This window comes from Ranitomeya imitator, chromosome 6, assembly GCF_032444005.1.
Source record: "Ranitomeya imitator isolate aRanImi1 chromosome 6, aRanImi1.pri, whole genome shotgun sequence".
Lineage (NCBI taxonomy): Eukaryota > Metazoa > Chordata > Amphibia > Anura > Dendrobatidae > Ranitomeya > Ranitomeya imitator.
Genome location: NC_091287.1, coordinates 240890971 through 240903163, shown reverse-complemented (window position 1 = coordinate 240903163; position 12193 = coordinate 240890971). Strand labels below are relative to the sequence as shown.

The window sequence follows — 12193 nt, the reverse complement described above, 5'->3', positions numbered from 1 at the left end:
ATCCCGGCATCATACCCGATGCTCTTGTTAAAGGGATATCAACACAGTCTATATGTGGATTCCTTAGCCTGGTTGCATATGTGCTGTTGTGCTGTTTACTGTTTAAGGAGAGAGAAATTGGGCTTTGACTCAACTTTGCTGGTATTGCTGCACTAAAAAAAAAAAATGACATACTCCCCTCTCGTCGCTGCTCCTCAGCGTCCCTTCTCTCCGCACTGACTGTTCAGGCAGATGGCGGCGCGCACACTAATACGTCATCGCGCCCTCTCACCTGAACAGTCACAGCAAGAAGACGGGGCAGCAATGGAACGCGGAAAAGGTGAATATGATATACTCACCTGCTCCCAGTGCTCCTGACGCGGTCCCTGCATGTCCCACGGTCTTCGGGAGCGGCAGCTTCATCATGTAGTGAGCGCTCATGTGGTACCGCTCATTACAGTAATGAATATGCGGCTCCACCCCTATGGGAGTGGAATCCATATTCATAACTTTAATGAGCGGTACCAGTGACCGCTGAACAGGGGAAGAAGCTGCCGTGCTCGAAGACTGTGGGACATGCAGGGACTGCGTCAGGAGCGCCGGGAGCAGGTGAGTATTTGACAGGCGTCGCTCCCCCTCACCCGACGACCCCCACCCCGCCTTCCATGACTCGAGTATAAGCAGAGAGGGGCAGTTTCAGCCCATTTTTTTGGGCCGAAAATCTTGGCTTATACTCGAGTATATACGGTATATGTATTGTTAACATTGAATTTCACTGACTTTTTTTTTTGTAGTTTTTTTAAAGTCCCAGCTTGAAAACTACATCAGCTCACTGGAGAGGGTGCGCTTAATCAGGACAACAAAACGCGAAGGACTTGTACGAGCGAGGCTAATTGGTGCAACCTACGCAATTGGTGATGTGCTGACATTCCTGGATTGCCATTGTGAATGCGTCCCTGGCTGGCTGGAGCCAGTGCTTGAGAGGTGTGTGAGTATAAGGCCTCATTTACTCGAGCGTTTCCTGAGATGTTTAGCAGTACATATTCTGAATCTACCATCTGATCCCTCTCATTCTGGAGGGATGGATGGTATTGTGACTTGGGTTCATTAGAACGTATATAGTATTTCAGCTGCCATTTTTAGATTGTTCATCATTGTTCATATATTTGTCTGAAGGAAGCCTTAGAGTCAGTTTACACAGGCGGAGCGGTGACACTACATAACTGCCTATTGGTAACCTTTAGGGTATCTTCACACGGTGCCTTTTTTTCCACAGTCAAAACCTGCTCTCTTGGCAGTAAGAAACTTGCTTCAAAAAAGTTTAAAGTTTAGTGCATAAAAAATCTGATTCTTCTTCATCAGATTTTGGCACAAAAACACAGCAAAACCTGATACCTGCATTTTTGCAGCATTTTTTGGCACCAGCCATTCCTTTCAATAGGTGAAAAACGCTGAAAACCAAGATATTGCACAAAATACCGTGGATAAAAAAACCAAGCTGTGGTCATGAGATTTCTGGAATCTCAGACTTTGCTGGTACTCTGAACCACAGCTGAAAATGTTCATTAAAAAAACGCCGACAAACGCAACTTGTGAACATGGCCTTACCGATCGGCAGCCGTTTAGTAACCTGTTTACACAGCCAGATGGAAGTAAATGATGTGCTAGAAGTGATCTATAATAGACCACTCTGTGCTCATTGACTGCCATGGTTCTATTTATACATGACAATGAGTTGTCAAGAACATTGGTCTCTTGCTCTGCGCAAAAGATAATTTCACCCAATAAACGAGTGTTTGCTTAGGTCATCAGCAGCCTATTTTGAGTGAAAGATTATCGTAAAATGAGCCTTCCTAGGAATTCTCGTTCTCCATAATCTATGTGTAAATGCAGTTTAAAGGGAACCTGTCACCCCGGTTTTTCAGTACGAGATAAAAATACTGTTAAATAGGGCCTGAGCTGTGCGTTACTATAGTGTATTTTGTGTACCCTGATTCCACCCCTAAGCTGCCGAAATAACTTACCAAAGTCGCCGTTTTCGCCTGTCAATCAGGCTGGTCAGGTCAGATGGGCGCGGCGACATCGCTGTATCTTCCCCCAGATCTTGCATATATTTCCGTTGGTGGCGTAGTGGTTCGCGCATGCCCATCTTCTGAATCCACTGGGCAGGAGAAGAAAAAACGCGCGATCGGCGCTATTTCCCTGGTGATCTGTGCGGGCGGCCATCTTCCTGAGGCCGCGCGTGCGCATATGTAGTCCTCTGCTGCCCGGGGCTTCAGGAAAATGGCCGCGGGATGCCGCGCTTGCGCAGATGGAGATCGCGGCGGCCATTTTCCTGAAGTTGAGATGTGAACTCGGCCTCAGGAAAATGGCCGCCGCGATCTCCATCTGCGCACGCGCGGCATCCCGCGGCCATTTTCCTGAAGCTCCGGGCAGCAGAGGACTCCATATGCGCATGCGCGGCCTCAGGAAGATGGCCGCCCGCACAGATCACCAGGGAAATAGCGCCGATCGCGCGTTTTTTCTTCTCCTGCCCAGTGGATTCAGAAGATGGGCATGCGCAAACCACTACGCCACCAACGGAAATATATGCAAGATCTGGGGGAAGATACAGCGATGTCGCCACGCCCATCTGACCTGACCAGGCGAAAACGGCGACTTTGGTAAGTTATTTCGGCAGCTTAGGGGTAGAATCAGGGTACACAAAATACACTATAGTAACGCACAGCTCAGGCCCTATTTAACAGTATTTTTATCTCGTACTGAAAAACCGGGGTGACAGGTTCCCTTTAATATTTCTGGTACAAGTAGCAGCAATCTTCTTTGCTGTAGTGTAGCTTGGTGTGGAATTACACTATTATAAATAACTGATTATGATTTTTTTCCTACCGTATATCATTAATGAAAGGAGCCATCTTTTCCATTCATGTAACCACATATTGACATGGTTGGATTTGTAGGATAAGTCTTTTACTGTAGATTTGCGTTTCTTAGATTGACTTCATTATCTACAGCCGAGTAATCGCTGATAACTATGAAATCCTGTGCTGCATAATCCATCAGTGGATGTTTCACTGCTATTTCTGATATTTTCTTGCAGGATTGGAGAAAATGAAACTGCCGTAGTCTGTCCGGTTATTGACACAATTGACTGGAACACTTTCGAGTTTTATATGCAGACTGGTGAACCTATGATTGGTGGATTTGACTGGCGCTTGACTTTTCAATGGCATGCGGTACCAGAAAAGGAACGTCAAAGAAGAAAGTCTAGGATAGATCCTATAAGGTAATCTGTGTGTTGCCTGATGGTTAAAGGGGTTGTGTCTCATATCTAAAAAGAGTAAATGTAAAAACAAGTAACTTTGCAAATCATCTCATATTAGAAATTATCTCCATTCTCAAGAACAGAGAGATTTTTAGTTCTGTAGTTTACTGTTGGTTGCCTAGATTACCACTTACCTGTGCAGTCAGTGGTAGCCAGCTTCTAAGACCTGCAGGGCAGCACTCACAAGCTCTTTGCTACTGAGCTTGGAAGCGCTGCACTGTAGCTCGATGGAGTGCTAGCTTCAGTGCCCCCACACTCCTGATGCTGCAAAGACAAATCTGCTGCTTCTAGCAGCATGGGAGGATGCACATCGGGAGGCAGGGGAGTGAGCGCTCCTGAAGAAGCAGCATGGGAGGATGCACATCCAGAAGCAGAGGAGGGTGCGCTCCTGAAGCAGCATGGGAGGATGCACATCCGGAAGCAGAGGAGTGAGCGCTCCTGAAGAAGCCGCATGGGAGGATGCACATCAGGAGGCAGGGGAGTGAGCACTCCTGAAGAAGCAGCATGGGAGGATGCACATCGGGAGGCAGGGGAGTGAACGCTGCTGAAGAAGCAGCATGGGAGGATGCACATCGGGAGGCAGGGGAGTGAGCGCTCCTGAAGAAGCAGCATGGGAGGATGCACATCGGGAGGCAGGGGAGTGAGCGCTCCTGAAGAAGCAGCATGGGAGGATGCGCAGTGGAGTGAGCGCTCCTGAAGAAGCAGCATGGGAGGATGCACATCGGGAGGCAGGGGAGTGAGCGCACCTGAAGAAGCAGCATGGGAGGATGCACATCAGGAGGCAGGGGAGTGAGCCCTCCTGAAGAAGCAGCATGAGACAACCCTTTTAATACTGCAATAATGTGTGACTGATCTAATTAAATGGCTTCTTGGAGATTACTGAATTGCTAATGTACAGGGTGGGCCATTTATATGGATACACCTACATAAAATTTGAATGGCTAGTGATATCAACTTCCTGTTTGTGGCACATTAGTATATGGGAGGGGGAAAACTTTTCAAGATGGGTGGTGACCATTTCGGCCATTTTGAAGTCGGACATTTTGGACCCAATTTTATTTTTTCCAATGGGAAGAGGGTCATGTGACACATCAAACTTATTGAGAATTTCTCAAAAAAAACCAATGATGTGCTTGGTTTTAACGTAACTTTAGTCTTTCATGATTTTTTTTACAAGTTTATGACCACTTATAAAATGTGTTCAAAGCGCTGCCCATTGTGTTGTATTGTCAATGCACCACCACATTATGGGTGTCAGGTCGGAGCATTCCTACATGAACAGTTTCCTGGAAAGTGGATTGGTCATTGTGGGCCAGTTGAATGGTATACTACATTTCTAATTGGAGGTCTTATTATTCCTACTACATATTGGGATAGGATCTTGGAGATAGGATTAACCTGTTAAGAAGGATGAAAGATGTTTGGCCATAAGCTCCTCCATCAGCAGTTATCTTGTGGACGGGAATAGAGTTGGTGCAGATCGATTTGCAGGAGTTGGTCTATTTCCCAGGTTTGCAACCTGTGGCTGCAGATGAGAGACGTGGAGATTGCCTATTATTTGACTGCATCCATGCCTGTACCAATGTCACGTGCATCAGGCTGCAACAATGACATTGCGCCAGGCGGGCAAATCAAATAAAAGCCATGGATGGCGTCAGGTAGCAGGTGGTTTTCGGGGCTCCCACCCAGCAGCCACTAATTTCAGACGTGACCGATGGACCAGGTCTTGTGAATCCATCCCATGATATGCAGATGGATCTGATGATTCACAATTAAAGGAAGAGTTCTTGGCGCAATCACAGAGAGCCTCCATCAATTCCTCAAGACTGAAACGCCTATTCACTTTGCTGGAGAGTTTCTGTCCTCTGGAATATATACATTTCAGATATTGGCCAGCTCACCCTACATCCTAAGTCAGAGGTCCCCAACCTTTCTGACCTTGAGAGCCACATCCAGCTATGAAAGAGGGTCGCAAGCCACATTCAGCTCTGAGAGAGGGTCGCGAGCCACAACCAGCTCCTTCCCCACTCACAGTAGTGATACCGAGAGCCTCCATTACCGGTATAATGATAACCAAAACTTTTCCACTGAAATCACACAAAGGCAGTATGCCAAGCTCCACGGTTTCCTATCTCACCCCCATTCAGATCTGTTCTTCCATACAGGGCTACACAAAAAATTCACCATTTAGACATCTGCTCTTAGTAGTTCTTTACACCTGGTGCTATTGGACGAAGCTGGCAGGCAGCCGCGAGCCACACATCATGGGCCCGCGAGCCACATGTGGCTCCCGAGCTACAGGTTGGGGACCCCTGTCCTAAGTGATGAGCCATGCTTACAATCCCGCATTAAGGAATCCATTACTGATTACTATTTTTAAGGCGAGGGAAAATAGAGTTTCCTTTTAAATATATTCAGAACATTCAAAACTGTAGTTTGCAGAGCAGAAGCACAGAATCACGTACATTAATCTAGTCTAAAAAAAAGGAAGTGTCTGATTTGATATTATACTCCTGGAATGACAAGTGTCTGCTTGTCCTCTTTGGTTTCTGATTCAGCCTGATATTACCTTCTGGTATCGGAAAGCTAACCACCAGATGGAATGACTAGTCAGTACCCTGCTGTCTGTGTTGTCTCCATAGACTATGAATGGAGCAGTGCATGCTTGATGATTAGCCATATTAATGGGGGACTTCACAGACAGAGCTCTTTTGATCCGTGGGGATCTGCACTGCTGAACTCCACATACACAAACTCTAATGATCTGCCAGATAAGTGGTAATTTGTTTTAATACTCTGGCTTAAGGGCATAAAAATTTAATGTTGGAAAATTGCAGAAAGTTTGTCATTTTTTATATTTTCATAAATAAATGCAAATCCTATTGACCTAAATACTACTAATATGGAGTACAATGTGTCACTAAAAAAAAAACAATCTCAGAATCACTGGGATCCGTTGAAGCGTTCCAGAGTTATTACCACATAGTGACACTGGTCATGAAGGTGCAAACAGCCTTGGGGATGAAGGGTTAAAGGGCTTCCGCTACTGCCTGTCCTAGCAGGAGCTTTCCATAATGCCGTGTACAGTGCTTTTATCTGACTTCGGTATCCCCTAATAAAGCGACATTCTCCCAGCTCACTGTCGGATGCTTCAGAACGTTTTGTTTTTGATAACGGGGTTTGTCTGTCAGTACTGAGTGCCGGTTGGTAGACGGTGCCCGAGGACGTGCACAGGAAAGCCTCTGGGGGGGAAATAAGATAGTGTTTAATTGTCTTGTGTTTGAAAGCCCAGAGTTGGATTGCATTTCTTCCTTACACTGATGTATTTCATCCTTGTATGTCTTTTTTCAAAGAGGTTGGGTGAGCCCTTTTTTTTCTTTTTTCTGGTGAAGATTATGCCATTCTGACCATTTTGCTACTTATAGATCTTGACACACAGGCATGTACCTTGGGGTACGTGGACACAATAAAGGGACACTGTCACCTGAATTTGGAGGGAACAATCTTCAGCCATGGAGGCGGGGTTTTTGGGTGTTTGATTCACCCTATCCTTACCCGCTGGCTGCATGCTGGCTGCAATATTGGATTGAAGTTCATTCTCTGTCCGCCGTAGTACATGCCTGCACAAGGCAATCTTGCCTTGCGCAGGCATGTACTATGGGGGACAGAGAATGAACTTCAATCCAATATTGCAGCCAGCATGCAGCCAGCGGGTAAGGAAAGGGTGAATCAAAAACCCCAAAACTCCGCCTCCATGGCTGAAGATTGTTCCCTCCAAATTCAGGTGACAGTGTCCCTTTAAGTATTTGGTGCAGACATTCCCGCACCATTTCTGTATCTCGGCAGTAAAAACACAGCAGAAAAAACAGATTTTATTTTTTTGCTTGAGTTTTTGGTGCATATTTTTCCTGACTCATTAGTATGAGTGAAAGCAGTATTTGAAATGACATACTCCAGATCTAACCCTTTAGTGACTGTGACAATTTTGACCTTAATGACCGGGCCAATTTTTACAATTCTCACCACTGTCACTTTATGAGGTTATAGCTCTGGAACCTTTTTGAAATATCTTGTATTAAAATATGTTGAAATATAAATGAATGTACAGATTTATGTCTATACTTACAGTACATAAATATCATACAGCAACTATGAATGAAAAAATATACAATTTTAACCCCTTCACCCGAAGCCTGTTTTCACCTTCTTGACCAGGCCAATTTTTTAATTCTGACCACTGTCATTTTATGAAGTCATAACTCTGGAACACTTCAATGGATCCCACTGATTCTGAGAATGTTTACCGTATTCGTGACATATTGTACTTCATGTTAGTGGTAAAATTTCTTCGATATGACTTGCGTTTATTTATGAAAAAAATACACATTTGGCAAAAAATGCAATTTGCAAGTTTCAAAATTAAAATTTTTGTGCCCTTTATATCAGAGAGTCATATTGCACAAAATAGTTAATACATAACATTTCCCACACGTCTACTTTACATCAGCACGATTTTGGAAACATAATTTTTTTTTTTTTGTTAGGAAGTTATAAAGATAAAAGGTTGACCAGCAATTTCTAATTTTTCAAACAAAATTTACAAAACCATTTTTTTAGGGACCACAACCACATTTGAAGGTGACGGAGGGGTCAATATCACAGAAAGTACCCAAAAGTGACACCATTCTAAAAACTGCACCCCTCAAGGTGCTCAAAACCATATTCAAGAAGTTTATCAACACTTCAGGTGCTTCACGAGAACTAAAGCAATGTGGAAGAAAAAAATGTAACTTTTTTCACAAAAAATTTACTTTAGCCTCAAACTTTTTTATTTTTACAAGGGTATCAGGAGATAATGGACCACAAAATTTGTTGTGCAGTTTCTCCTGAGTACACAGATACCCCATATATGGGGAAAATCCACTGTTGGGGCTCATGGCAGGGCTCAGAGGGGAGGGAGCACCATTTGACTTTTTGAACGCAAAATTGTCTGGAATCGATGGCGTGCACCATGTCAAGTGCTCGCTACTCCAGTTTGCATCGGCGAGCACTTGCGCGCAACAATAGCCGTCATCGTCATTTTTTTTTTTTTTTATAACTTTTGAAAAGTCCCCCAAATCTAACTAACACAGCCCTAACGACAACCCTAACCCCAAAACAACCCCAACCTCAACCCTAACCGAAGTCCTAACCCCACCCTAACCCTAACTGCAAAGAATGGGGGGAAAAAAAATCAATTTTTTTAATTTTATCTGAGGAATGCAAAGGGAGGGGGGGGGGGTTTGATTGACTATTTATTTTTATTTTGCTCACTGTGATACACTCAATCACGGTGATCAAAATGAACCAATAGGAAAAATCCCCTGTTGTTGCTGGGTACCGGCTGGGAGATCTTGGCAGGTGCACAGCATATGCGCCTGCTGTTTTCTTCCAGGAAGATGATGGGGAGGGCTGGGGGATGGAGTAGGAGGGCCCAGGGATGGTGGAGGTATGGAGGGGCCTGGGGGACCCCATTTCTCTCTTCTGATATGCTAGATCATATCAGAGGAGAGGGAAATGAATTTAAAAATCTGCCTTTTTTGGTGAATTACTCCGATCATGTGATGGGGGACCGTAAAAACTGGCATTTATCATGTTCTCCAGGGTATCAGCTAGCTGTAAATCATTCAGCTGCCGCGATGAAAACTAAATCTCCGAGCAGTGACAAATACTTGGAGGTCACCTGAGCGTGCTCGGGAAAACCCGAGCAGCGAGTACACTCGCTCATCACTAAAAAAACCCAAAGAGGAACCAGAAAGAAATGGCTGGCTGAGGCACAATGGCTGTTGCCATATGTATACATGTTCTCCATGTTTAATCCAAAGGGGGAATGTGAAAACCACACACAAAATGCGATCCAATGTGTCCATATTAAAAAATAATACTTTTATTAAAGTTTTAAATAACTAACAAGTAAATGACAGGAACAGAGAACATACAATGCAGCCATTAAAACACCCATAGCTGTTGAAATTGATGCCTCAGCCCAAGAAGTAGGCAGGCAGATAAATAGAGATATTATATCAAGCATAAATATACTTCATTACAATCACCCATATTTCATCAGAGTGCAAGTAACAATATACATGTGCAAAATTTGTGTTAAACAGATTCTGAAAGGATCACTAATGTGGGGTTTAGAGCAAGAAAACTATTGTATTATGCATACCCAATAATAAGTGCCAAAGTATCCATACTTACCTCAAATGAGTGACACAAATGAGCATGCAGGACTGACGCGTCACCCCGATGCGCGTTTCGGATGTCCTTCATCAGGGGGCATGACAAAATACGCAGAACCAGAGGTATAAATATCCGCCGGACCGGAAGTGACGGAGCCGCGGACCGGAAGTGACGCATTCACTGCCATGGCAACCCGGGACTCACGGCAGCGTCAGCGTCATGCCTGGGAGGAGCACAGTGGAAACACCATGGCAACCTCTCACACATACAGAGGCCGAGAGCAGCCAAGAGTCACGGGGCAGGACATGAATTCGTACGGGTCCGCCACACTGTCACCAGAGGTAATTCATAAAGAGGTGTAGACTATCATCATACAATAGTAAGCGCACATATTCGGTGGCTATAAATATTATTTAAGCTCACTCCAGGCCATATGATATACAGTACTTTGGATACTGACATATATGGAAATCATGACAGCATACAATATTAGATACGCTGCCAGTCATACAGATCTATCAGTAATCGTACAGACCATATATTTCGTATTGACATGCCTGTAACATTATCTACCATGTCCAATTAACCATGACCTTAGTTGGAATACATATGTTGTTCAATCCAACGATAATCAACCATATATTATCAAGTCAGAAAAAATAGTTCACACATGTTCACTTATACATGATTCAAAATTGGGGAGGTCAGGAAAATAATGGCTTCTCATATAAGAGAAACCATACCAAATAAATACAACTAAGTACAATAATTCCATATATGGTAATAATAATCACCCCTCAAGTCCCCGATGTAACATTGTGACCCATCCTTTCCCATGCAAAGATATGTGACTACATAAATCAACATTCTAATGCATTTACTATATTCCAAAAAATATATGGAGGATCTTCTTTCAGGAGTGAAGCCTCCACACCCATTAGTCTCGACAACCCGGTCCGAAAGAACATGAGAAAAATCTGAAGGGTAGAAGACGTAAATACAAAACACCTAAAATATAGAGGAAATGGAAAGAAAAAATAATTAAAACCGGTTAAAAACAATACAGCAAGGGGCGTGGCCTGGATCTTGCCCATGTAGGACATAGATCCGTGAGCTCCTGAGGGAAATCCTCTAATCCGACTCAAAACCTACCCATCTTGTGCCATCCAAGCTAAAAACTCTCTGTATCCTGTTAGGCTACATTTGGGGCACCACCTGAGCCTTTTATTTTGCATTTTGGACCACTTTTGGATCGTTTTTGGCTCCAGGGAAATCAGGCCCCTTTTAGGCCTATTGCAAGGCCTCCTCAGGCCTACTCAGGCCACTGCAAGAAACCCTGAGGAATCTGGACTGGGATTCCAGCCAAGAACTAATCCTGACCCGGGGGAGCGGTGGAGGATCTGTGCTGAGATCCCTGTGGACCACCGAGCTCGCCAGAGGAAAAAAACCGGGCCGCTGGAGTAAGACGCCAAGGAACTACTTTCTTCACCGGCGCCGCTTTTCCTAAAACTCTAACCCTGCAGGTGAGACAAAGAATCTTTATTGTAACTAATCCGGAGTAAGCCTGCAGCTATCCGACCCCCCAGAAGTGCACTGAGCCCACCAGCGAAGAGACAAAGCCTGGGTGGCCCTGCGTGCTGACACCGTTGCGGCCGGCAGACACTGCGGAGCCGCGGCTTTCAAGAGGTCAGTTTCGCTCCCCATCACTCTCAAGGGAGGCGACGAGAGCCCCACACTGACGCGCTCTCAGCGACACCACAGCTTCCCGGGAAACCCCCCGGTCGGGAACCCGCCGGGAAGACAAGGCGGCGGTGAGAGGGCTTCGTGCGGCGAGCCGAAGATCGATGCGCGCCAGCACGCCGGTCCTTCATACCGCGACGCTGCAGCCCGGCTCTCCATAGGGAGAGTGAAGATCTCACACAGCGCACCTAAGGTCCCACCGGAACGGACCCTCAGACACCAGCCAGTCGGCAGAGCCGACAAACACAAGCAAGCAGCCGTGAGTAATAGCCACTCAGCGGCCATATAAATAGACAAAAAAGCGCCAGCACCATTTGTGCGCCGCTGCGGAGCCACAGCAGCGCCGCTGCATCATCACATCAGCTCCTCCTCCCATTCTCCCTGTAAACAACAGTAGGGGAATCCTGCCGGTCACAGTCTCAAGCATCTTTGCAGAGCCATAACAGCGCCGCGGCAATAACGCTGTAACCCCCTTCTTCTCCTCACTTTCTCTCTTAACCGCAAGAGGGGAATTCTACCGGTTGCATAATAATCTGAAACCGGGGAGGCACAGTCTGCAGGAGACCCTGCTGTGATAAGCTCCACATTGGGGCCAAGTACTCTATTGCTTATTATTTGTTGTTTGTACTCACGGGTCACGCTCCCGGCAGCTTGATTTAAGGTGTCCCTCTTAATCTCCCTCTCTGTTCATTCAGATAAACTGGCACAATTCTTACTGCAGGGAGTTGGGGATATAAATAAAGCACCCCCTTGTTGAGAGGTAGAAGCTGCATCAAATCATATACCATCGGGGAATTGTAACCAACGCTCCTCAAAGGTTAACACAAGTATTAATGTAAATGTTATTTACTGTCTGGGATCTCTAAAGCTTCGCAGTATTGTAACTATCATACATTCTCCTACTTCTATATCTCTCTAGACCCATCT

General features: G+C 45.2%; 1 protein-coding gene across 2 annotated transcripts in view; it reads left to right on the top strand.

Moving 5' to 3' along the window:
• The window catches only part of GALNT4 (polypeptide N-acetylgalactosaminyltransferase 4), a 109179-nt gene that overhangs the window by 31436 nt on the left and 65550 nt on the right, over nt 1-12193 (top strand). For both annotated transcript variants that reach the window (XM_069730518.1, XM_069730519.1), the window contains exons 4-5: nt 774-963; nt 3080-3265. In XM_069730518.1, coding sequence (XP_069586619.1) covers nt 774-963; nt 3080-3265 — 376 coding nt within the window. The remainder of the gene's footprint in view (nt 1-773; nt 964-3079; nt 3266-12193) is intronic.